Raw genomic sequence first — 27,336 nt, 5'->3', positions numbered from 1 at the left:
TTCTATTCAGATTTGTAAACAAATGGAGTCATTAATAAAAATGAAGACTAATGTGTACTAGGGTCTTACTGTCTGTCTTACCAGTACAGTCATCAAGTAGAAAATAGAACCTGGCTTCTGGAAGGACAGACTTTATTTGGGAGGATTTCTAGAAGCTCAGGGAAGGACTGAGGTGACAGAGAGCATGCTGAGCCCAAGGCCTGCAGGTGTCCTGGAGGTCAGACCTCAGACGGAGAGTGGATGAGGCCAGGAAGGTGAGGGGCGAGGGACGTTGGCAGAGTGGGGAGGGGCGGGCAGAAGGGACGGACGCCTGAGTGCGTCTTACCCGAGGCTGGTCCCTGGGAACTCAGGGCCTGTAAGAGGAGTGCTGGAATCTCATGGTTTGATGTGTTGTCAAATGACTTGAGTGAATCGTGTTCCATGGACTTCCGTTGCCTCAGTGTGAAATTCGGTATTTGCGCTGGATGCTTTGAAAGGTCTCTTAAGTTTATTAATTGGGAGATATTTAACTATTACAGACGTGATGTAAATGTGGCTGTTTGAACACTCATTTTTATGCTCTCCTTGAAACCTGCAAAAATGAATATAAATGAATGAAAACGGCACAGACCTATGAAGGTAAGAATGGGCGTGTAAGGCAACTTTAGTTAAACGATGTTAGCAAAATTTGGTGGTTGCAAAATAAATGGATAAGTGGTGATGACTTAGGAGACCAGAGAAAGCAGAATCCTGACCTTGCAGGGGAGGAGAAAGCAACTAAAAAGATGCTTATTAGTGTGGAAAGCCTCGAGAAGACTCGGGAATTGTAAATAGCAGTTACCGTGGAGCTACACTGACGGGGTAGAACTGACAAGAGAGGACGTGGTGGAAAGTCTCTGCGTGGAGGTTATTAGACCCCTGGAGCTCTTCCCAGCTGAGCAAACCTGGCATCCGCCCTTCTCACCCTCGCAGGGGATGGGAGATTTCCTGAGAGTCTGAGCCAGAGACGCCTTGGCTCTGAGACCCACATGAATGGAGCTCAGGGCTGCCGGGAGGTGTGCACTGAAGATGAGGGAAGTGTCCCTTTCAGTAGAGGTGTGTGTGCGTCATAGCGAGATTCTCCGTGTTCCTCCTCCTAGGAAATTAGGGAATTCCTATTCAGGGAAATGCCTAGCACGAGAGAAGGGAAATGCCTAGCACGAGAGTAGAGAAATGCAGACATTGATGTTTGAGTAGCTTTGGGTGATAAAACCAGGCTGCTCTGTCGCAGTGAAATTGTTACATGCGGTTGTCAGATTGCACGCATGTACAAAAGCAGAAAGTCCAGTTAGCATTTTAGCTTCAATTAAAAAATTTTAAAAACAAAAAGCAGAGGGTGACCAGTCATGTGAGGAAAAGCCATAATGTAGCAGGAACTAAATTCTCAAAATGTAAAGGGTAAGAGGCATCAGTGGAAGACACGCATACTATTCCTAGAAGCTCCCCGTGTGGGGGTGGGGCACCTAGTGCCATTACCAGCCTCAGAAAGATAAGAACTCACATCACTCCATCAAGTATTCTTAAAATGTCATAAAGAAGGAACGAGTGTAAGAAAATACTGTTGGTAGTTAAAACATTTGATCGCAGAAATGAAAAAAAAACAGTGGGTGTGTAGGAAATATAATTAAATCTCCCTGAAAGTAAAACAGAGAGATGAAGGAAGGAGGAGGATAAGAGAAACTTAGACCCTACTCAGCAGGCCCAGTGTCCAAATAGGAGAACTTCCAGAAAGAGAAAGCAGAGGAAATGGGGAACAAGAATAAGGTAGAGTGGGTTGAGACATTGATTTCTTTCCCCCACTTTGTAGTATTATTTGATAGTTTAAATTCTGTACATTTCACCTGTATAGTTTTTAAGTAATTTACTTAAATTTTAAAAAGCAAAAAGTAATTACATGTAAAGGTTAAAAATAGAGAATTTAGTTTTTGTTAAAGACCTATAAGATAGAAAGTGGACAAGGAAAAAAGTACCATTTTGATTTTTTTTAAAGTACATATTTCAGGAAAATTGCTTCAATTACCATAGAGACATTAGAAATGATTTGTCTTAAAAAACAGCAACTGTACAGCAGTGGTATAACTCCTGGAATGTGGCTGACACCAAAGCTGCAACTCCATGACTTTGTAATCAACGATCTTGCCAAAGAGATGTTTCTCTCTTGGTAAACAGGGCTGATTTCCTATTTGAAAGCATGCAGGATTCTTAATTACTATAAGGCTTTTAAAAGTTATGTAAAATTCCTAACAATAATTAGTTCATTCGGTTGTATCTATTGTCTATTATGTGCCATGCATTATTTTAAATTATTTATTTGTGTGGACCCATTTAATCCTCAGAGTAGCCCTGTGAGGGGAGGCCCTGTTGCCATTTATGATTCCCATTTCACAGATGAGGATACCAGGGCCTGGTTGCCCTGAGCCGGGGTCTCAGCAGAAAAATGGGATAGCCAGGTTCTACAGTCCTCAGTCTGTAGTGCTCCTGATTGATTCACTGCTGCTCTGCTTGTTGAGTAGATCCCTAGGCACCTAGGCTGACTGGATGGGTGCACACCCAGACCAGCACTCAGTGCTGATTAACGAAGGCTAAGTGCTCGCCAGGGGGAAGGACGCAGGCGCTTCGTGGTGCCCGTTAGAGCACCTTACGGGACACCTGGGATTGTTTCCCCCGGCCTGCTCGTGGTTGGTATTGAATGAATGGATGTTGAAATTGTCAGGATGGCAACTGAGGAATTCTGGGAGTTACCTTCACTTACAATTACAGGAAATACAGTCACCACTGGAGTGACTTGCTAGGAAGAAATACATGTTTTCTTAAATTATATATTTTTAGCCCTATTTTATGCAGTTTGTGGGAAACGTGGTAGGGTGATGCTGTAGCAGGAACTTAAATTATTTGTCAGTAGTCAGTGATGTGCAGCACACTGCAGTACCACTGCAGTGTCTCCTAAAATTCAGGAAATAAATCGCTTTCTTCAGATATGAATATTACAAATTGTTTCTTTTTTTATTTTTCCTAGTTCAACTTTGTGGGAAAACTTTTGGGGCCACGTGGAAATTCTCTGAAGCGTTTACAAGAAGAAACCTTGACAAAAATGTCCATCCTTGGAAAAGGCTCCATGAGAGACAAGGCAAAGGTAAAGGTTTTTGGAAACAATGGCTGCTGCTTTAGTCAAGTTACATAATGTACTTTCAGATCAGCCACGGTGTGAATACGTATTACATAAAAGCTAACTAGGGTCCCAGGTGAAATTATATGAAGATACTACATATGGTGATATATTTGTGACACGATTCAGAAAGTTGGATCACTCAGGCCAGTTTCAGAATATGTAGTATCTTAAACCAAAATCTGTGACTATTACTCTAATTTATGGAGTGAAATAGTAGAAGCAATACCTTCTAGAAAGTGCAGTTTTATTGAAATTATCATGAGGAGGAAAGTTATCTAAAGTCTCAGCATCACTATTTGCATTTTAGGTTAGTTTCTTCAGGTCTTTTTTTCTATGCCTGTGTTTCATATTGTTGAGTTTTTAAAGTATATGCTTTTGTTTTCTCTTTTTGCCCTTCTTTTGTTACCCCATGCATTTTTTATCAAGTTAAAATTGATCATAAATGTTTTGTTCATTGCTTCCTAACCTGACACATAGTTGTTCTACTTGAATGTATTCACATGGCTGCCTCTTAATAAACTAAAATTACTGAATTATTTTTATTGATCACTTTCTTAAATAAAACAATTCTAAACGAAATGTTCACATTTCATAATGTGGTATCACTTATGTTGTCCTAGTATTATTTTGTTGTTCTCTCATTATTAAAAGATTTATATTACTGAGAATGAAATCTGCTTTCAGTTATCACTTTCTGCGAAATGTTGAACAATTATTGTGTCAGACAAAAAGCATATTTAAACAAAATTCAGCCTCCTTACAAAAAAGTCCATCTGAACAATAGCTTTTATAATTAAAAAAAAAAAGCCACCATTTGTTTATTTAAAAGCCACTGTGAGTCAGGTACTCTGTGCACCATCTTACATGTATTATTACTGCATGTTATTCTTGGAAAAATGATAACAGATACATAATATTTTTCTTATTTTATGTCAGAAAAGTGAGATTCAGAGAACCTAAATCTATTATCCAGGTTTATTATTGGAGTTTATATTACTTTATTAAAACATGGCTACATATCACAGTCATATGAGATATTGTTTAAAAATAGAGTCCCATGCCCCAGCCTGTTTCAGTAGAACCTCAAAATGAACTTTCAATAGGTGTTTAAGGGATTCTGATGCACGCCAGGTCAGCTGAACTGCTCACAAAGCATCACTGTTGACAAAAGATGTTCCTCTGATTCCCTGACTCACCTGTTCTGGCATGAGGAGAACATGGAACCATATATGGGTCAGTTGGTCAGAGATTGTGTGTCTTACTGGACAGTGTCCCATCTTTGCTGATGTCTTAAGTTTTCAGGAAGGCCATCTGATAATGAAGTCCATGATATGACCAGTGAAACCCATCAACTTTGTGCTGCTTGTTTGTTATTAAGGGCCTTCCTTGTTGAGAAGCAGTGTTTTGTGCCAGTGATCAGGGAGTCCACAGATGGTTTTACAAGAAGAAGGAAGCAGGGGAGGCAAGTCCTCAGCCATAGGGTATGTCCAAAGAGCAAGTGCCTGGCTGGGTATAATCAGAGGGATCCTAAACCATGTCAGCTTGCTAACCATGCTTGGTGGTGCTCCCCGATCTTGTGGCCATTTTAAGGGCTGGTGATTGTTCTCTGCTGCTGGCATGTTAGACAGGCAGCGGTGACAGGATCCAGAAATCCTTTCTGAGGGCAGTCCGTGTGGTGCAGTCACGTTCATGAGTAGCCCCTGAGGGGGCTGGGAGTGAGGTGCTCTGACATCCGTTGCTGTGGGTCCCTTGGGCTACCTGGTCACAGAGGCCATGCTCCGCATCGCGTGGGACTCCCTGTTATTACACACTCGAGCCTCTTTCCCAGACCAGGTATCACCCCTTCACAAATCCTCTCATTTCTGTGTCCTTGAACACATCAGTCAGTGGGTCAGTATAGGGATTCTTCAAATGCTGATCATTTACATCCCATCAAGGCACCTAGGAGTTGAGGACATAGCATAGTCTACTGAGCCCACTGTCAGGGGACTAGGACCAAAAGCACTTTATCTCTTGACTCCATAAACCCCAGTCTCATTGGTGGCCTTCGGCAGAGCAGCATTTCCTCAGAATCGAGTCTGTTCATCCTCAAACTGTATGAGTATTTCTCCTTTTCAGCATATGCTTATTATAGTAAAAGGCCCAGATCCTTGTTGGAAAGACTGGGAGTAAATGTTTAGTACACACACACCAGGAATCCTACAGTTACTGTCTTCGTGCAGCCTTCTCCTCTAGATTTAGTTCAGCTCTTTTATTTTCTGCATCCCCAGGCAGGCAGGGATCCAATCTTGGGACAGGAGGTGATAAAGGGTAGTAGAAGGAAAGCATGAAAATTGTCATCTATCTCCTTTTAAGCAGCTTCCTTGACTGTTTGAGATGGGCTTTTGCCAGTGTGGGAGGCTCAGTGGGGCTTAGTGTTTGTACTCAGAGTCACTCGAATCCTTCCAGATGTTGCCCATCAGCTGTCAGGGTTTCATGGTCCTCCAGACACTGTCCTTAGTCCCCATAGGGATGGCTGGCAGTCTGCTGGTCATTCAGCTGTACGTGCCTGAGCTTCACCTGGTCTCTTGGCTCCAGCAGCCCGTGGCCACAGCAGGGAAACCTTCTAGGATACTTCTGGCTCTTTGGGCCTTGAACTGATCATGTCAAGTCCTGAGTCCGCCATTTCCATCTTTGAACTCTTCAATGCAGTAGAAAGAGCCCATTTCACCCCACCCTGTCCACCTCGTCTCCTTCTCGCCCATCATTCTGTCCCATGTGGTCCATGGCTCACACCTACAGAAGAATCTCCCTGGCAGCAACCACAGTGATCGTCTCAGCAACACGTGTGTCCCATCTGCCAGGCAGTAGTCAGATCCTCACTGCCTAACTTCAGTTCATCCTTCTTATTGATTTTTAGTCTACAGAAGTCCTCCATTAATAATGTTTATTTCTAAAGACATTTCCATTCCCTAGTATTACAATCTCTTCCTTTTAGATTTTCATAGTGTTCATCATTTAAGTTCTAATGTGAACATAATTCATTTTCTTCTTGTACTTGCTCTTTTGATAAAATTGTAGGATTCATTACTGACATGTATCAACTGGTTATGTAGCATAGTAATCACTAAAATGCTGTGGTCTCTTGAGCCTTCAGTTTGTGCCAGACATGCTGAATGTTTTGTGCACATCATCTATGTTATAGGATAATATAATAATTAATACTCTCATTATGTTATAATAGTTATCATTACTATATTTATCATTTGAGTGCTTGTTTTATGCTAAGCAGAATTCTAAAGACTTCTGATGTCTTTTGAATGACTCCAATACCTTTATTACTAATAATTCCTAACGACTACTATGATGGCTACTTTATTACTATAACAACCCTTTGAGTAGTAGGTACTACATTATTATTATTCATTTTAAAATCACTTCTTCAAGATAAAGATAAAGTAACCTGACCAGTTGTTGGATTTGGGGTTTAAATGCAGAACTCAATAAAGCCTATGTTCTTCCCTAAACAGAGCATTGCCTCTCATCATTAACCCAAGAAGAAACCCAGTAATAACTGCTCACTCTGTGGAGTTGCAGGACAGTTGTGGTTATGATCAGAAAGCCTCCCGGTTCCACCTTCAGTTTGTAATAGAAATGAAAATGTTTGCCTGTGAATCAACAATTATAATCTCATTAAAAGCATTAGCTTGGTGCCATTATTAGAAAAAGATAAGAAATATTTACTTCAGTAGTTCATGTTTTCAAAGGTGGACTACCGGGCATAGAATCCAGTTTTTAAGACCTCAACTTTGAAAGTCAGAGTGTCAGATCAAATAATGAAAATATTCTGATTAGGACAAGAACTAGTCCACCATTGGCATAAAGAATAGTCCTTTTCACAGTTGACAGATTTTGAAGGAAATGCATAGGTAGCTTATATTTGCTCTCCCTTCAAATAATTTTTTTCTTGTCTTTCATTCTCTGGTTCACTTTCCATAAATGTGAAAGAAACTAGCATTTCCTGAGTACCTGCCCCACACAAGGCAGCGTCCTGGGCACTATGTGCACCACCTCCTCTGCCAGCCTTTACCCAAACTGCCTTTTTAGTCATCTCAGTGGGCCTGCACTCATATACATTGCGAGAGTTTCTCAGTTGTGTCTGACTCTGTGACCCCGTGGACTGTAGCCTGTCAGGCTCCTCTGTCCAAGGGATGTCCCAGGCAAGAAAACTGGAGTGGGTTGCCATTCCCTTCTGCAGGGGATCTTCCCGACCTAGGGATCAAACCTGGGTCTCCTGCATTGCAGGCAGACGCTTTACCGTCTGAACACCAGGGTGTTTATATACATATGGTAGTTTAGTGGTGGTGATGGTAGTGGTGGTGGTTTAGTTGCTAAGTCGTGTCTGACTCTTGCGATCCTGTGGACTGTAGCTTGTCAGGCTCCTCTGTCCGTGAGATTCTCCAGGCAAAAACATTGGAGTGGGTTGCCATTTCCTTTTCCAGGGAATCTTCCTGATCCAGGAATCGAACCCAGGTCTCCTGAATTGCAGGCAAATGTTTTACCAACTGAGCTATGAGGGAAGCCCTGACACCAAACTGATTTTGTGAATTAAGTGTTGGATTACATATGATCTGTTCAGACTCACACCCATATTGACCAACATGGCTCTAGGTCCCCTGCCCTTTTCATGCTCTGTATTTTGATTGCATTTCTTCATGAGAATTCAAATTAGTTAACTAACAAAAGTTGAAGCCTTAGATCCAGGGTGTGTGTGCCTCTTTGGCCCCTTGGCTAATGCCAGGACCAGCAGGTGCTGTTGCCAGGAATCCCTGGGCTCTCTCTCTTACAGGGTAGGTTTTTTGGAATGGCTCGCAGGGATTCCTGCCTTTTGGAAATCTCTCCGGTTGTAGGTTCCTACTAATCTTTGTGTGTCTGTTTGACCTTAATGTTGAAAACAAAGACTATTAGAAGAATCAGATTCTGTAATTGTTGCTCTAATGAAGGCTTGTTGAAAAAGCTAATGGAGCAAAGTTAGTGGTCCGTTTATGATCTGAGTCCCTCCCCCCCGCCCTGCCTATTTTCTTCCCCTGAATTTCATTATATCAACCAATTTTTTTAATGTTTCTCATAGTGAAATAAAATCTTTAAAAAGTTTTCATTTATTGTATTCACTGTTTTTTTCTCAGATAGAGTGTAGGGCCTGGCATGTGGAAATATTTTTTGAATGAATATGTGAATGACCAATGAACATAAAAATGAATAATATTTACCTACTCATTCAGAAATATTCATTGAGCATCTGCTATCTACCAAGCGCTTTTCTAGACAAAGAAGCATGCCGTAAAACAAGACAACCATGGGCTCTGCTCCATGGCAACCACTTGAAATGAGAGAGATTAGAAGATGGACCAACACTGAAGTATTTTAGATAGCGGTAAACGCACAGCATAACCAGCACAGACGCAGGCCTGGTTGGGTGGCCAGTTTGAGGAACACAGAGGAGTTCTTTGTGGTGCCTGGGAGGATGAGCCAACAAGGCCTGGGGTGGTGGGTGGTGGGGTGAAGAGAGTCAGCTGGCAAGCGTGGCCTTGGCTAGACAGCAGGAGGGCTCCTGGGCCAGAGGCAGGACTGGAGGCTTCCTCTTGTGCAGCAAGAAGCCTATGGAGTCTCCATAAAGGCCCTGGAAATGACAGAATCATGTATATGTTTTAAATGTACTTCCTTGGGTGGTGTTTGCTGCTGAGTGAATCTTTAGGACCACCATGTGTGAAATAAACTTGGTAGTTTTTCTTTTCTTACAATGACACCGTTTTAAACATGAGTTTTCTTTCTTCAGGAGGAAGAGTTGAGGAAAAGTGGAGAAGCAAAGTACTTCCATCTCAATGATGATCTCCACGTTCTCATTGAAGTTTTTGCACCCCCAGCAGAAGCCTATGCCCGGATGGGACATGCTCTGGAAGAAATCAAAAAGTTCCTCATTCCAGTTAGTACAATGTTGCTTGATAATTAATTGGCACTTGAAAGTCCTCCCTTTGTTTTAATCCCGGATAATTCTTATCAGTAATTGTTATTTTCATAGTGCTTGATCTGCTAAAGTGTCCCTGTGAACTACTTGGCATCATATCTTCATTTTCTGTGAGGCTAGGGATTTTGAAAGAGGTGAGGCAATACAGCTCAGGTGACCCAGCAAGAAAGGTGAAGAGCAGTCAGTGGTGTGTGTTTTGGGTCGCAGGTCCTAAGCCTTTTTGTGACCCTGAAGTCATCTCACAGGTTTGTTGGTATGCAGCATGAGCTTGTTGGTGCTGGCCGCGAGCCAGGCTCTGTGCTTGGAGCTGGAGTGAGATGAGCGCAGCCCTGACCTCGAGGCTGTGTGGTTAAGGGAAGGGATGGATACAGACAATCTCTGTGTAGCATGATTAGGGTGATGGACACGATCAGACTAGCACAGAGAGGAAGGGTGCCAAGTGGACATTTATGTTTTGTTAACAATGGGTGGTCTTTTTAATCCTTTTTAGACACCTTGATGTTGCTGAGAATCTGATAATTTAAAGAGAATATACCCCTGTTTCCACTACAGGAGTTAATGTAGTCCTTCTGTATAATTTGCATGTTCTAGATTTTAAAAACAAAAACTTTGACCTGTCTAGATGAAAAAAAAACAGAAATTGAACCTCTTCAGACAGTTTGCTGTAGAGAAACTGTCGCCTCCGCCAACAGCTATCTGGGGTCAGATCGTGCTCAGTAGATGCAGCAGACTGACTTGCAAACTGCAGCCTGTGTCATGATTACATTATCTGTGAGGAAACTGTCATATTTGTAGGGGAAGCATGTTATAAATCATGACTGCCTTGAAAAAAACAGGGCATAAGATTGGATTAAGTACTTTAATTTGGGAACTTAATATAGTTAACTTTTTATTGGTTCTGTCAAGCCAGTTAAGATGATCCTATCATTCATTTAGTTTAAAAACAAAGTTTTTGAGTGCTTTCTATTTGATAGACACCTATAAACCAATAAATGACATAGTCCCTGCCCTTATGGGGCTTATGTAATGGGAAAGACAGGTTAGAATCAGATATTGATATCAGTTCAGTTCAGTTCAGTCGCTCAGTCGTGTCCGACTCTTTGCGACCCCATGAATCGCAGCACGCCAGGCCTCCCTGTCCCATCACCAACTACCGGTGTTCACTCAAACTCACGTCCATCAAGTCGGTGATGCCATCCAACCATCTCATCCTCTGTCGCCCCCTTCTTCTCCTGCCCCCAATCCCTCCCAGCATCAGAGTCTTTTCCAATGAGCCAACTCTTCGCATGAGGTGGCCAAAGTACTGGAGTTTCAGCTTTAGCATCATTCCTTCCAAAGAAATCCCAGGGTTGATCTCCTTTAGAATGGACTGGTTGGATCTCCTTGCTGTCCAAGGGATTCTCAAGAGTCTTCTCTAACACCACAGTTCAAAAGCATCAATTCTTCTGCGCTCAGCTTTCTTCACAGTCCAACTCTCACATCCATACATGACTACTGGAAAAACCATAGCCTTGACTAGACGGACCTTTGTTGGCAAAGTAATGTCTCTGCTTTTGAATATGCTATCTATGTTGGTCATAACTTTCCTTCCAAGGAGTAAGCGTCTTTTAATTTCATGGCTGCAGTCACCATCTGCAATGATTTTGGAGCCCCAAAAAATAAAGTCTGACACTGTTTCCACTGTTTCCCCATCTATTTCCCATGAAGTGATGAGACCGGATGCCATGATCTTTGTTTTCTGAATGTTGAGCTTTAGACCAACTTTTTCACTCTCTTCTTTCACTTTCATCAAGAGGCTTTTTAGTTCCTCTTCACTTTCTGCTATAAGGGTGATGTCGTCTGCATATCTGAGGTTCTTGATATTTCTCCCGGCAATCTTGATTCCAGCTTGTTGCTTCTTCCAGCCCAGCGTTTCTCATGATGTACTCTGCATAGAAGTTAAATAAGCAGGGTGACAATATACAGCCTTGACGTACTCCTTTTCCTATTTGGAACCAAGTCTGTTGTTCCATGTCCAGTTTGAACTATTGCTTCCTGACCTGCATATAGATTTCTCAAGAGGCAGGTCAGGTGGTCTGGTATTCCCATCTCTTTCAGAATTTTCTACAGTTTATTGTGATCCACACAGTCAAAGGCTTTGGCGTAGTCAATAAAGCAGAAATAGATGTTTTTCTGGAACTCTCTTTCAGCGGATGTTGACAATTTGATCTCTGGTTCCTCTGCGTTTTCTAAAACCAGCTTGAACATCTGGAAGTTCACAGTTCACATATTGCTGAAGCCTGGTTTGGAGAATTTTGAGCATTACTTTACTAGCATGTGAGATAAGTGCAAATGTGCGGTAGTTTGAGCATTCTTTGGTATTGCCTTTCTTTGGGATTGTAATGAAAACTGACCTTTTCCAGTCCTGTAAATGACTGTAAAATTGCAACTCTGACAAGAGGAAGGAGGGGTTTACTCCCCTCCTGGTCATTCAGTGTGGACTGGTGAGTGCTGGCTTAGCCAAGCAGGAGAGACTGTTTCCAGAGATGGCAGCGGCAGACCTCTACCCTGTCTCTTTCCACTCTTCCACCAAGATATAGGTTCCAATGTCTTTCATCTTGAACCTGAGCAGGCCAGAAGACTCTTTTGTCTATCCCAAAGTCACAAAGAATTTCTGTTGTGTTTTCTTCTTACCATTTTATGGCATTAACTCTCTGGTTTACATCTGTGATCCACTCAAAGTTAATTTTTGTGTATGGCATTAGATTTAGCATCTAAATTTATCTTTTTCTACGTACGTATCCGGTAGTCCCAGCACTATATGCTAAAAAGACAATTCTACCCCTGTTGGATTGCCTCGGCACCAGTATTGAAAATTAACTGCAGATAAATGTATGAATTTATTTCAGGATTCTCAGTTCTGTTCCATTGATTAATGTACCTGTCCTTATGCCTGGACCATTCTCTTAATTGGTTCAGCCTTAGAGCAGATTGTGAAATCCAGGTTGTGTAAGTTCTGCAACTGGATTCTTTTTCAAAGTTGTCTTGTCTTTTCTGGCTGCTTTGCACTTTTATGTTTCTTTTACATTTAGCTTATGGATTTCTACCAAAAAAAAAAAATTTCTTAGTGTTTTGATACTATAGAACCTGAAGATCACTTTGGGGATAATTTCCATCTTAACAGTATTACATCTTCCTGTCCATGAACTTGAAATTGTCTCTCTGTTTTTTAAAAAGATACTTAAAATTTTTTCTCAGCAGTGTTTTATTATAGTTTTCAGGATCCCAGTCTTGCATTTCTTTTGTTAAATTTTGTTTGTAAGTATTATATACTTCTTGATGTTACTGTGAATGGAACTGTTTTTCTAAATCTCATTTTCAGATGGTTGCTAGTGTATAGAAATGGAATTGCTCTTATTTGACCTTGCTGGATGTGTTTGCTAGTTTCAGCGTGTGGGTGCCCACAAGGACATGTGATCTGTGAATAAAGAAGCTTTACTTCCTTTCCTATCTGATGCCTTTCATTTTTTATTAATTTTATTGTCTTCTTTATTGCACTAACTAGAACTTTTTCAATGCTTTGTTGAATAGACATGAAGATGGAAATCTTTTTCTTGTTTTCAGTCTTTTACTAGTAAGTGTGATGTTAGCTGTAGGGTCTTTTTTTATTGCGACCCTTTATCATGTTGAAGTTTATTGCTAGTTGTTAAGAGGTTTTTCGGTTCTGTTTTTGTTTTATCACAAATGGGTGTTGGATTGTGTCAGATGTTTTTTTTTCTGTCCATTGAGATGATCATGTGGTTTTTCTCCTTTATTCTGTTAATCCTAGTGCGTTGCCTAGTTGCTTTTCAGATGTCAAGCCAACTGTGCAGTCCAAGGTTAAATCCTACTTGGTTTTAGGATTTAACCAAGCTGATATATAGTCCCTTTTATTTGTTGCTGGGTTTGGCTTACTAATAGTTTAAGGATTTTTACATGTTTAATCATGGGGGATATTGGTTTGTAGTACAGTATTTATATAGACTTTAACACACACATTTATTATTTTTGGTGCTGTTCATTTCTTTATGCAGATAGAATTGCCATATGATATGATGTTGCTTCTTTTCAGCCTGAAGGACTTCCTTTAGTCTTTTTTGTAACATAGTTCTGCTAGCAAAATTGTTCTTTTTTTCCTCAAAATGTCTTTATTTCACCTATATCCTAAAGTTTAGTTTACAAGCATACTTTTTTTAATTGCAGTTCATTTTACTATGCTTCAGAGATACTATGTTTTTTACAAATTGAAAGTTTGTGACAACCCTGTGTCAGGCAAGTCTGTTGGCATCATTTATCCAGTAACATTTATTTACTTCATGTCTCTGTGTCACATTTTGGTAATTCTTACAGTATCTCAAACTTTAAAAAAATTAATTTCGTGTTTGTTATGGTGATCTGTGATCAGTGATCTTTATTACTACTATTACTACTGGGACTCACTGAAGGCTCAAATAATGGTTAGCAGTTTTTAGCAATAAAATATTTTTTAATTAATGTAGGTACATTTTTTTTTAGACACAATGCTGTTGCATGCTAATAGGCTATTGTATAGTGTTAGATATAACTTTTCTAGGCAGTGAGAAGCTAAAAATTTTGTATGACTTGCATTATTGCAGTGGTCTGGAACCAAACCCACAATATCTCTGAATTATACCTGTATATAGTTTTTGGTTGGCGGTTAGGTAGTAAAAGACCATTCATCTGTTTTATAGCCTCCACTATTTTTGATGGGAAGAATCATTAATTATTTTGTTCTGTACATAATCTGTTGTTTTTCTCTTGCTGCTACCCAGACTTTCTCTTTGATTTTCAACAATTTGACTTCAGTGTACATGTTTATCTTTCTTGTTCATTAAGCTTTGTGGATATGTGGGTTTATGTCTTTCTTCAGATGTGGGTAGTTTTCAGCCATTGTTTCTTTAGATTTTTTTCCCACCTTACTCTTCCTCCCCTACCCCCTCAACCTCTGGATTCCCATTATGTGTATGTTGGTACATTCGATGGTGCCCCAGAGATATCTCAGACTCATTTTCCTTCGTCGGCTTTTCTCTGTTTTTCAGCGTGAACACTTTTAGTTGACTTACCTTCAAGTTCACTGATTCATTCTTGTGCCATCTCAAATCTTTTGATGAACTCCTCTGAGTAACTTTGCATTATAGTTATTTTGGGTTTTTAAAAATCTTTTTTTGCTAGTCCAGATTTGGGTCCTCTCCTGGAAAGTTTCTTCCTGCCCTGGGTATGGGTGACATTTTCCTTTCTTTACACGTCTCTTAGGTTATTGGTGAGAAAACTACATTTTAGGTAACGTTTTGTGATGAATCTGATTCTGATTCATTTTTTCCCAGAGGGTTGTTGTTACACGTTTTTTCTTTTCTTCAATAATTTAGTTGGACTGAAACTGCAGTCTGTCTCCTTCGTGGTCTAAAGTTTTGTTAATTTTTTTTTCCTCAATATTATTCTTAAGCCTGGCCTTCTAGGAGTTTTCTCTGAATCAGCATTGCTGAGAGATCGACCAGTGAGTTGTCAGAGGCTGTGCTCGAAACCTGTGTCTGTAGGGCTTTCACCCTCTGCTGATGGAACTGGCTGTCACTGGGGAGTATAGTCGGGTTCCCATCTGCCCCGGGTTTTACTTTCTGCCAGGAGTCCTTGTATCCCCTTTGTGTGAACACACACTCACTGTCAGGCAGAGAGCTATCAAAGCTCTCCATGGCTGGTAAACTTCTGGCTAATGTGCCAGTCTTTCTGTTTGTTGCTTGCACCACCCCAAACCTGATGTTTAGACTTGCTGATGGGTCTTCTCTGGTCATTCACTACCAGCTGCTACTGATGTTGACGGTGCTGCTGGGCATGAAGCTTTTTCATTTGTTCTTTGAAGCTGAATGAACCTCCTTCTTCTGGTTCTTGTGGTTTACCATCCTAGTGGAACCCAGCATCATCTGGGCTGGGAGGAGGGATGGAAGCATCCCCAGACAAAATCACCACAGGCTCCCACCCTTCTTAACTGAGACTTAGCAGTTTTTCACAAACAGATTTATTGTATTTTCCATTTATTGTATCCTTTCAATAAGTTTCCAGAGTCCTAAAATTGTTTTTAACTGTTCAGTCAGCTTTTATTGTCGCCTTTTATGGAAGGGCTTTGATAAACTCCTCAGTTACCCTGCAACTCCCATGCTCTCTTGTAACCTTTAATTGTTTTTAATAGGTTGTTTTGTACCTTTGTCCATGTAAGCATATGTAAAGTTTTGCTTCATTCCTTTTAATGTCTGCATAATATTTTATATGCATGTTTCAGAATTTATTTAATTAGTCTTCAAATAATGAACATTTATTTCTTATAGATTATAATTCAAACAGTGATCCCAGGATTAACCTTGAACATAAATATTAGCATATTTAGGCAAACATATCTGAAAACTACATTTCTGGCAAAGAACCCACTGAATTTTTAATAAATTACTTTTAATGATTTTATTGAAAAACTTTTTCCGATTCTCCAGGCTAACACATTTAAATAGATTCTAAATTTACTGGCTAGAGAAATCCCATTTACACATATTTAATTAGAATTGTAATCCACTTTCTGCTCTTCACAGTTGATGGCAGTGTTGGTGTTAGTGTTATGATAGTTTCACTTTTCAGATGGGGAGTTGAAGTGATAATTTAGTAATGACTAGTTTAAAATATAAAATTGTAACAATAATTTAGTCTGTAAGCTGCCACCTATGACTTGGTTTCTCTACTGATTTAAAAGCATTTCAAAGACCAATAAAATTGTAACTACTGTGTGTATATCTATAGTGTCTTGTGTGACATCAGAAGAAACAGTTACCTCATGTCTAAAGAAGTTGTCTAAAATTACATAGCTGCTCATGCAGTTGGTTAAATTCAGGCTAAACCTCAAATGTGATTGACTTAGATTCTGTTTTTTTGTTTGTTTTCCCTCCTAACTACATTGTCTACTTTAAAATTTACTTTCACACAAATGATGTTTAAAATAAGCTTTTAATTCTACTTTTTGTGGCACGATTGTAAATTACCTAACTTTACTTAGAGCAAAGCTTTTGCTTATTTTTTTTAAATTTTTAATGTATTTCTAATGGGGCTTCAAAATCACTGCAGATGGTGACTGCAGCCATGAAATTAAAAGACGCTTACTCCTTGGAAGAAAAGTTATGACCAACCTAGATAGCATATTCAAAAGCAGAGACATTACTTTGCCGACTAAGGTCCATCTAGTCAAGGCTATGGTTTTTCCTGTGGTCATGTATGGATGTGAGAGTTGGACTGTGAAGAAGGCTGAGTGCTGAAGAATTGATGCTTTTGAACTGTGGTGTTGGAGAAGACTCTTGAGAGTCCCTTGAACTGCAAGGAGATCCAACCCAGTCCATTCTAAAGGAGATCAACCCTGGGATTTCTTTGGAAGGAATGATGCTAAAGCTGAAACTCCAGTACTTTGGCCACCTCATGCGAAGAGTTGGCTCATTGGAAAAGACTCTGATGCTGGGAGAAATTGGGGGCAGGAGGAGAAGGGGACGACAGAGGATGAGATGGCTGGATGGCATCACTGACTTGATGGACGTGAATCTGAGTGAACTCCGGGAGTTGGTGATGGACAGGGAGGCCTGGCGTGCTGCGATTCATGGGGTCACAAAGAGTCGGACATGACTGAGTGACTGAACTGAACTGAACTGAACTGAATGGGGCCTCAGTTATGTTCTTTTTCCCTGAATCTGTTTTTAACCACATAAAATTTTGTGTCCTGCTTTCTAACACTTTTCAATAGGGCCAATACTTAGCATTTACATAGTACATTTTATTTAGAATGTACTTTACAAATAATTTATTAATCACACATTTTTAGTAAAATGGCAAGGAACATGTTGATAGGCTTATTTTAAAGAAGTTGAAATAACTATAGATTCACATGACTTCTGAGGTCATGATACCCCAGATAAGTTAGAGAACCTGTTTTTGCAGTAAAATCTAGACTCAGACCTTAGCCTTTCTTGCTAATGGTAATGACTTGACTTTTTCTTCATTTACCTTTCTTCCTCTTACTCTGCAGGTTTTAGCTGGTTATGATGTCAACTTCATTTTTGATTGGTGTCCATATTATTTTTCTTACTTCAGAATGCTTTCTCCTAGAAGTTGTTTTTTGCACTCTACTTTTGAAAAGTAAGAAAGAGAGCATTTGTTTTTTAGTCACTCAGTCGTGTCCAACTCTTTGTGACCCCATGGCTACACCAGGGTTCCCTGTCCTTCATCATCTCCCAGAACTTGCTCAAACTCATGTCCATTGAGTCGGTGATGCCATCCAACCATCTTGTCCTCTGGCATCCCCTTTTCCTCCAGGCTTCACTCTTTCCCAGCATCAGGGTCTTTTCCAATGAGTCAGCTCTTCGCATCAGGTAGCCAAAGTATTGGAGCTTCAGCTTCAGCATTTTATATTTTAATTAGAAATAATTCAGGATAGTGTCTCATCTGAGTCTTTTATTCATACTCAGATTTGCTTTGTTTCTTCTATCATCAAATCCTTCCTTCTTCTTCAGACTGTAGTCCTTCTCTCTTCCTCTTTGTAGCAAACAACCGGGAGAAGCTGGCTCCTTTACTGTATCTGGGACTTGTTCCCATTCATTCTTCATTCTACCTGAATGAATGCTAGCTCACTCACTGTTCACCAAAATGATTATGAAGTCAGTACTGCCTTTGTAGTTAGTGAGTCCCACAGAGTCAGTGCCTGGCTTGTCATTGACGTGAATGCAGCACTGACTTGCGGTGGCTTTTGTAGCGTGATCGCCTACCTGTCCCTCGCGGGCTCTCGCCGCACCTTCCTGTCGTCTTTGTGAGGTCCTCCCCCTTCTGCATGTTGGTGTTCAGAGCCGTGTCTTCAGCCCTTCTCTCGCTCTGTGATGGTTCCCACACAGCCCTGCCTGCTGCCGATGTTGTCTACAGATGGATTCTCGTGAGAGGTCCCCACAGCCACCTGCAAGCTCAGCTGTTCTTAAGGAGCACTCAGCAAAGAGAAAATGAGCCAGTTGGGAAAACCAGGCCTGCTGTCCCTTCCCAGTGGAATACGCAGGACTCGTTGATTCTCCCAGCAACACCATGTGACGACACTGGACTGTTCGTTCGAACCAGGGAGGCTCCCCTGAACCTTGTGTCCAGGGTTTTTATTTCAGATCAGTCACAAAGGTATGCAGTGCCCCTGACGGATGCTCAGAGGCCAGCACCACAATCCCCCTTTCTGAGCCACAACCAGCATTCCCCATTGATCATGTTCCTGAGACAGATTTATCTGGCTGAGTGGGTACACCCTGACCTCAGGCCTCAGGCACATGGAAGTAGTCTTAATAGGCAAAACCCACAACAGATTCAGAGGTTCTCTGCCAAGAGCCTACCATGGGCCAGCCTTGACGACACACCCTCCTCTGTAATGTGTGGGGCCTGTGTAACTCTTCCTTGCCCACTTCTATATCCCTCTCTTTGACTTCTAAGTTTCCATTCCCTCTATCTGATTGCTATAGAATATCTCAATTTTTATGTACTATAGATCATTGCAGACTCAACCTGCACAAAATTGATTAAATTGTTACTCTTCTTGTCTTCCAGAAACAAATCAGCATTCTTAACTTTGCTCTTATACCCCCCATAATCAATATATTGCCATATCTAATAAAATTAAGCATTATAAATAACTCCATGTCTACCTCTTCCCACCCTTCCTGCCACGTCCCTCCCTACTCCAGGTCATCTTTACCACATCCTGGGGTTACTTAACTACTTCCACCTCATGTTTCTGCCTCCAGTGGGTTTTTTTTACCCCCTTTTATTATCTTTTTTGAGATATAAATCACACAGCATAAAATCTACTCATATGAAATATATGATTCAGTGGTTTTTAGTATATTCCATAGTGCTGCAACCATCAACATAATCTAAGTTAGAACATTTGTAGTTTTTGTGGCAAAAAGTAGAGGGCCCACCTTATTTTTTTGATGTGGATATTCAGTTGTTGCAGCACCATTTGTTGGAGACTATTGGAGAATCAGTTGACTGTACTTGGTATCTTTGCTCTCAGTTTTATTTCATTGATCTTTATGTATTATTTAAGTCAGTATCATACAGCTTCGATTACTGTAGCTTTACTGTAATTTTTGAAATTGGAGCATACAGTCCTCCAACTTTGTTCTTCCTTTAGATAGTTGTGGCTATCCTCGATTCTTTGGATTTCCATGTAAATTTTAGGATCAGCTTGTCTATTGCTGCAAGAGGCCAGCAGGAATTTTAATAGGGATTTCCTTGAGTCTGTAGATCATTTGTGTATGTTGCAGGGGGTGGGCAGTTATTGTCATAAAAACAATGTTGAGTCCTCCTATCCATGAACATGGGGTATCTTTCCTTTTACTTAGAGTTTTTAAAATGTATTCCAATATTACTTTGTACTTTTCAGTGTACAGATCTTACCTTTATTTTGTTAATTTACTTCTAAGTATGCTGCTCTTTTTGATGCTACCCTAGATGGGATCTTTTTTTTTTGTTCTTATAATGCTTATTGTTAGTATAAAGAAATGCAACTGATTTTTGTATATTAATCTTGTACCCTGCAACTATACTAAACTCTTTTATTGGCTCTAGTAATGTTTTTGTGGATTCTTTGTGTTTTTCTATGTATAGGATTATGCCATCTGTAAACAGAAATTATTTTGTTTATTCTCTTCCAATCTGAATACCATTAATCAAAAGTGGCAGAAGTATATATCCTGTCTTATTCCTGGACTTAGGCTGACACTTTCAGTCTTTTACCATTAAATATGGTATTAGCTATGGGTTTTCTTAGTTTGTTGGGTATTTCTATAATGAAAGTATGTTGGATTCTTCTGTCAAATTTTTTCTTGGTATATTAAAGTTACTAAGTGATTTTTGTCCTTTATTCTGTTATTATGGTGTTATGTTAATTGATTTTCCCACGGGTTAAACCAAGCTTGCAATCCTGGTCTAAGTTCTGCTCAGTTCTTGTGCATATTCCCTTTTTTTATTGTCCGTGCCAGTGGACTTGGCTTCCTAACACTTTTTCAAGAGCTGTTGCATCTGTATTCCTAAGAACACTCTTTTGCAGACTTTTTGCAATGTCTTTGGTCTTGGTATCGGGGCAACAATACTTACTTCATAGAATCAGTGAGGAAATGTCTCCTCCTTTTTAGTTTTTGGAAGTTTGTGAAGGATCACATTAATTCTTTCTTAATTGTTTGTAGAGTTCTCCAGTGAAGCCCCACAGACTTAGGCTTTTCTTGGCAGGACTTTAAAAAAATTTTTTTAGTACTAATTTAGTGTTTTTACTTGTTACTAACTGTTCGTATTTTCTATTTATTCTCCGTCAGTTTTGATGGTTTGTGTCTTTCTTGGAATTTGTCTGTGTCATCTAAGTTATCTAACTTGTGGGCACACAGTTGTTCATAGCATTTTCAAAATATAAACCTGAATATGCAGCTCCCTTTCTTAAATAATTTTTAGTACCATAATTTCCAGACATTTGATGTTATATTTAAAATGACTTAAATCTTTACTTGATTTGGTTTCTGCTTTCCTTTCCACTTTGAAGACCACTCCTCCACTCCAGACTGTCTCTTGTAGTTTAGCCATATAGCACTTCTTTCAGTTCCCTGGACACACTTTTACTATGGATTTTAAAATATACTTTTCCCTCTGTCTAGAATACTTTGCAGCATCCCTTCTGGTAACTGGTTCACTCACCCTTAGATGACATTTCTTGTAGAGAATCTACTCTTAACTGTCCATGGTTGAGTTAGATGGCCTTCCTTTTTGATCATATAGACCTGAACTCTCTTTTGATTGTAAAACAGACCACACTTGTATTTATTACATGTCTTTCTTGACAATTATTGAATGGAGTTGGCGATATTATTAAGGAAAGGAAAGAAATCAAGGATAACTCCCAAAGTTTCTGAGTTGAATATTTTGAAACTAATGTAAGAGCAGGTTTTCAAGAATAAGATGATGTATTCAGTTTTGGAAATGCCGAATTTTACAACTTGAACAATATCCAAATGAATACGTACAAAGAGTGTGTGCACGCCCTTCTTAGTTTTGGTAAAGCCGCCGTGTTGCCTCTTTGTCTTCCTCCTTTCTCCTGTCAGGCTGAGTCCTTGGCTGCAGGAACCATGCGTGCTCCCCTGGGTTTTGTTAGCTGGCGCATTATTTATGCTTAGTAACTACAAGTTGACTGAGTTGTAAATAGTAATGCCCATATATCAGTTACATGATATTTTAATTTTATTATAAATATTTCACTTGGAAAGTATGCCCAAGAGAAGGAGTTATGGCTGACCATAGAAAATTTTAGTTTAGGGGAAAAACACTGTTCGGTTTTTCTCTTTACAATGATTCATTCATATATTTTCATTTCAACAGACTCAAATCTTATTTTATCTTTTTAAACTATTTTTCATACACTTTTTCTATTAAAAATTGTTTGCTTCTTGTCCTAAATGCTTTGCTCTCTTCTGTCTTTTGTGTAGGACTATAATGATGAAATCAGGCAGGCACAGCTCCAGGAATTAACATATTTGAATGGTGGTTCCGAAAATGCCGATGTCCCAGTGGTTCGAGGGAAACCTACCTTACGTACAAGAGGTGTACCAACCCCAGCAATAACCAGGTAGGTGTGATTAATTGACTTGCCTTGTTGTTGTTAGAATGGGGTGTCATGGCAACAGTTTTCCTGTTTTCTTTATTAACAGGTAAGCAGGTCTACCAGTGTGTTGGTACAAAGCCTGTGGGAATGCTTCCAGGCAATATGGTATCATATTAAGAGTATTCATTTGGACTGCAGTATTCTTGGGTTTCCCTGGTGGCAGGAGACATGGGTTCAATCCCCGGATCAGGAAGATCCCCGGATGGAGGAAATGGCAACCCACTCCAGTGGAAAAAATCCCATGAACATAGGAAAAATTGGAAAACATAGAAACATTGGAAAATTCCCGTGAACATAGGAACCTGGCGGGCTAAAGTCTGTGGGGTCATGAAGAGTCAGACACAATTGAGCATGCACATTCCTGGGCTTAAATATGACCTGTGCCACTTACTAGCTAATGAATGATAAGTTTATTTAATCACTCTCATTTTATTAATCCCTTAATTCTTTAAAATGTAAGCGATAGCTTTGATGCACAAATGGACATCGTGGAAGCTTGTGCTTCCTTTTAAGTGCAGACGGTATCAAACTAGTTCTGTGCCACGTCTCCAGTGGTGAGCAGTGTCAGGTACCAGGTAAATGTCCCCATGCCTGTTCTTTTTTTATTTCATGTAGCTGCTCTGTGGTATCTGATACTCTGCATCTCGTCCTCATGACCCTTTTAAACATGAAAAATGTTTTAATGAATTATAAGTCCATTGTAGCAAACTGTAGATAGAGATACGACTCTTGAACCTATTTGAGAATTATTTTTAATTTCTTAATTTTTGACCTTGAAAGAACCCAGTGGAAATTAGTCACACAGATTTTTTTTTTGTTGTTAGTGACTACATGTATTTTTTCAGGTAGTTTTGCATAAAATAATTTTAAATAGGCTTATTCCATATAACCAAGTGCATTTGGAGGAATAACAAGTCAGTTCCCCTGGGGGGTGTTGTGGATCAGCATACTGTCAGAGCAGTTACAGACAGGTGTTATTGCAGTGTAAAATAAACACAGACCTTGGCATGGCACCAGGTGGGTTTTCTCTATAAAACAGGCTAATAATAATAGGATTGCTGCAGATGATTTAATGAAATAATTTATGTAGCTGTTCAGTAAATGGTAAATCTCTTTCATTTCCATTTCTCCTAATGTTAAATAATTTACTTGAAATCATAAAAAATTACATATTTGGTATATTAGTTTCCTGTGGCTGTTGCAGTCAATTACTACCAATTTAAGCAATAAAAATTGGTCACAGCTCTGGAGGCTAGATGTCTACAGTCAGCTAAAGGAGGCCACAGCCTGGGTGTTGACAGCTCTCCCCCTGGAGGTGGTAGCAGGAATCCTTTTCTGGACCCTTCCAGCTTCTGGGCCTGTGGGGAGTCCTCACCTTGAGGCCATATCTGCTCTCTCTCCTTCCCCTTGTCTTGCTCAGCGCCGTTGGCCCGCCTCCCAATGGGGAGCGCGTGCCTGTATTTAGAGCCCACCTGGAGTGTCACACTTGCCAAGGCCATTTTACCCCTTGGATGGAGAGCACAGAGCATGGGCAGGGCCTCGCTTAAGGTGCTCTGTCCCCAGATCAGACCTCTCATTGTACTGTCTGGCCATCATGTTTTCAGTTACATAGAAAATGTTACCTTATGAACAGGCAGGAAGGCAGGCACTTTCTGTTTGGGGAGTGTAATGTCTAGAGAAACCCCTCCATCCACCCAGATGAAAAAAAAAAATATTCTTGATGACAACATACGCGTTGCTTACCATTTTAAGCTTTTCCGTTGCCCTGGTGGCTGATATTCTTGGATAGAATTGCTGTTCAGTTCACAGGTCAGAGCCCGTGGTTTAGTGTGCGGAGTCATGGCTGGCTGTGCTGACTGAGCCCCTTCATGAGGGTGCTTCTGGATGCCGCTTTCTCCCTCCGTGTGACTCCATGGCACCACGTCTTCCAGACACTCTTGTTAAACAGGATTAAATTCATGTTCCTCTAAGAGGCATACAGTGCCCTTCTGTACTGTTCTTAAGACCTGTCTCCCGATTGGTCTTTATTCATTACTTGGCCGTGTTTCCTGTGTTTAGCACCTAGCCCCACCACTGGGTGGACCTGTGTGCTCCCTGCTTCCAGACCTTTGTTCACATTGTTCCTGGATCTGCAGTCTTCTCTCTGCCGCTCACCTGTTGAAATCCTACTTGTCTGTGCACCCCAACTTACTTCAATAAGCACTCACAGTGCGCCCACTGCTGACAGTACTTCCTGAGCATATTACAGAGCTTGACTAGGTTAAGCCTCACCAACAGCCCTGTGAGGCGGGTGCTGTTCTGCTCGTTACCACATCATGAATGAGGACAGCGGGCAGGGAACCTGGGGGGAATGTGGGCAGTCTGGTTCTGGAAATCTGCCTCTCCTTCTCTTTGAGCCTCCCCTTCAGTTTTCATTCAGAATCTTGTTTTTTTCTTCCACCCAGTCTTCCCTTGCCATTTTTCCATAGAAATTTCATTCTGTCACTTTTGTTATATTTTAATTACAGCACAATTAATGCAAACTACGATGAGAAATTTGTATTTTTACTACTTTTCCTCATCAGATCATATGGTAACTTGCTGTAAGTTAATATTCATCTGACAGAATAAAAGTTAATTGATACAGAAAGTATTGGGGTAGAAAATTACAAAAATTCTAAGAGTGAGATTGATTAATACACAAAAAGGTGCATGTTATTTTGTAAGGTTGGCAAAATTGGTTTTCAGATTATGCTTTGTCCTTTCTAGTGGCCAAAGCTGAGGAGAATACAGTTATAGAATTCACGATGTCTAAATGTCTAAAAACAGTCACAAAAAGAAAGACAGATGTGCTTACTGCATCCTCGCACTTTAGTCCTGGGACTGTTGGAAGCTCCTTGCTGGATCTTCACCACACCCAACCCCTTGGAAGTCATTTTAATTTTCGCTCTAAAATTATCCATAAATCTGCTTTGCTTTGATCCCCTTTCTCATTCTCCATTCCAGCCAGATTGGTCTCCTTTCTGTTCCTCAAATAGGCCAGCCCAGTCTCTCTCCATGTCCCTGGCCTTCCTTCCTCCTCCCCGGAAGGCCTGTCTGCAGTCACCTGCCCACCCCTTAGCACCTTGCTGTCAGCACACCCAGGCACCTTTCCGAGAAGCCTTTGCCGTCTCCTTGTTTGAAAGGGCCACCCTGTAGCCCAGAAGCCAGTCCACACACCCTTCTTGGTTATGTAACAGCATTTATCAAACTGAATTTACCTTTCTGACTTGGTCACATTTTCATTGGTGACTCCTTGCTGCTGCTACTGCTAAGTCCTTAGTATAATGTAAAACCTTAAAGGACCTTGTGTCTCTAATACATGGCATATAGGACTCAGGAAATAAATGTTGAGTGAATTCAGTACATTTGCAAATTCCTTAGACTCTTCTGATGAAGTGTTGACATTTACAGTATTATTAGTATAGTTCTTGTCTGCCACGTGACTGATTTACTGTGGGAGTCACCTGTTGGGACTGGTCACATGGATGGCACCACTGGGGAATGTCTCAGTGGAGCAGGTCATTCCTGGAATCTTCTTGCATGTTCCCCACTGTTCTCACTTTAGGATACATTTCTGCTAAAAGATGTAAATGATCTAAAATTAAATCCCGCCATAGGGAGGAATACGTACTTTAGTAGAACCTTTTCATTCAGTTTCAAATGAGAGGACTAAACTTACTCCTTTCTTACTAGGAGATAAGCAAGTTGCTTTTTTTCCAGTCTACCCTGTACTGGCTGTGACACGTCACTTCAGTCCTTGCAAGGACCCCAGCAGAGAAGTGTCAGGGAAATTAGGATTGATGCCACTCCAGGCAAACTTTTGTTTAGTTTTATGTTTTTCTCCACAGTGTTTCTACCCCTTGTTTTGCTGCTAGCTGGATGTTCTGGGCGAGACAGAGCTGAGCCCTCAGGGATGCTCCCTTCCTTCCGCTCTGCAGAACTTTTCCACTCTGCAGAACTTTTCCACTGGCCTTGTCTCTGACCCCTCTGGCTCTTCCCCCGAGTCGCAGCAGGCAGTGCTCTCTCCTTGCATTTGTTACCAGAGACAGCCGGGGAAAAAAGTGAATACAGCCTATCTCTCTAGGTAATAAATACACATTCTCTAGTGTTGGGTGCTACATGTGGTGGGTTTGTTTCAACTTAGGACATGAGGCTGACCTTATCAACTCAAGACCTTTTATCAAATGGGAGAAATTTCAGCTACAGTTTTCTTCACATATTTTGCCTTCCCCTTCTCTCTTCTCTTCTTGGATGGCAGTCTCAGGTTGGATCTTCTGACTGCACTTGCCAGCCTTTGTGCCTAGTGCAGGACCCTGCAGCACACTCGCAGGCTGCCGTAAAGAGTTTAAATTGTCTTGGGGCCACAGCAGAGATCTGCAGCTTCCAGACACTGTGTGAACTGTCAGCGTATGGTGATCATTTGTCGTCTTAACATTAGATCATGCCCCACTGATATTAATGATATTGTGTTTTTATACGGCTAGCACCTCAGTAGCTGCTGATAAATTCTAGCCACAGTCACGTTGACTAGTGGGCACCACGTAACTTCTCAACCACGGGATCAGACGGGACGTGGTCACCCTCATTTTTGCATCAACACTAACCTTCATGTGGTACCTATTCTCTTTTTAAAATGGATTATGAATAATATCATAGATGCTGAAGATTGTTTTAATGACAGAAAATGATATATTTTTCTCCACAGTAGGTGAAGTTATGAGAAATGTTATCGGGAAGACTGAATAGTTAATATATGGGCCATAAATATTTCACCAGCATATGATATGATTTACATTAATCTATCAATCTATATTAAAAAGTCCTTTTTTATTATTAAGGAAAGGCTGGAAATAGGAAAAAATGATCTATTTCTTTTTCTACTAAATTATAAGTTTCCAATTGGAAAAAAACCGTTAATTTGGGATGGTATATAAATTGTTTGATTCCCTCCTGGATTTGCCTTCTGAGGACCTTGTACCACCTGACCTGTCAGAACTGTTTCACCCCTTCCTTCCAACTGTGTCTACTGTCTGTGCCCTTGAAGCCAGGCAGTGATCAGGACACACGTGCTCCTTGCTGCAGGCAGAGGCTGGAGGACTTTCCCTGGAAATGAGCTTCTCTGCTTGTCTTGCTGTAAGCCCAGAACTATCCCTGTGTCCTCAACACACACTGCCTTTCCTCCCTCGTGCTCTCTGAGTTACTACAGCCATACTAGAGTTGATTAAGGAGAGACGGAAGAAAAGCCTGTGGTTTCTTTTCAAACCGCCTTAGTAGGTTTGGGGACGACACTAACTGAGGCAAATAACATGGCAAACAATGAGAAAACTTGCAACTAGAATTGTCTTGTAAATGCCAGCCTGGAACGGAGCACGGTTCTCCTGGTCACAGCACCAG

General features: G+C 40.6%; 1 protein-coding gene across 3 annotated transcripts in view; it reads left to right on the top strand.

Annotated features, from left to right (window-relative positions):
- KHDRBS3 (KH RNA binding domain containing, signal transduction associated 3) overlaps positions 1 to 27,336 on the top strand; it is a 152,542-nt gene that overhangs the window by 73,051 nt on the left and 52,155 nt on the right. For 2 of the 3 annotated variants that reach the window (XR_011145723.1, XM_068983885.1), the window contains exons 3-5: positions 3,035 to 3,151; positions 9,003 to 9,149; positions 21,746 to 21,885. Coding sequence is in view for 2 of the 3 variants with exons in the window: in XM_068983885.1 (XP_068839986.1) it covers positions 3,035 to 3,151; positions 9,003 to 9,149; positions 21,746 to 21,885 (404 nt within the window). In the remaining variant the exon portion in view is untranslated. Of the gene's footprint in view, positions 1 to 598; positions 619 to 3,034; positions 3,152 to 9,002; positions 9,150 to 21,745; positions 21,886 to 27,336 lie in introns of those variants that run through there. The other variant, XM_068983886.1, reaches the window with a different exon arrangement.

Source organism: Capricornis sumatraensis, chromosome 11, assembly GCF_032405125.1.
Source record: "Capricornis sumatraensis isolate serow.1 chromosome 11, serow.2, whole genome shotgun sequence".
In the NCBI taxonomy this organism is placed as follows: Eukaryota; Metazoa; Chordata; class Mammalia; order Artiodactyla; family Bovidae; genus Capricornis; species Capricornis sumatraensis.
Note: the sequence above shows the minus strand (reverse complement) of the source record. Positions and strands in the feature narration are given on the sequence as shown.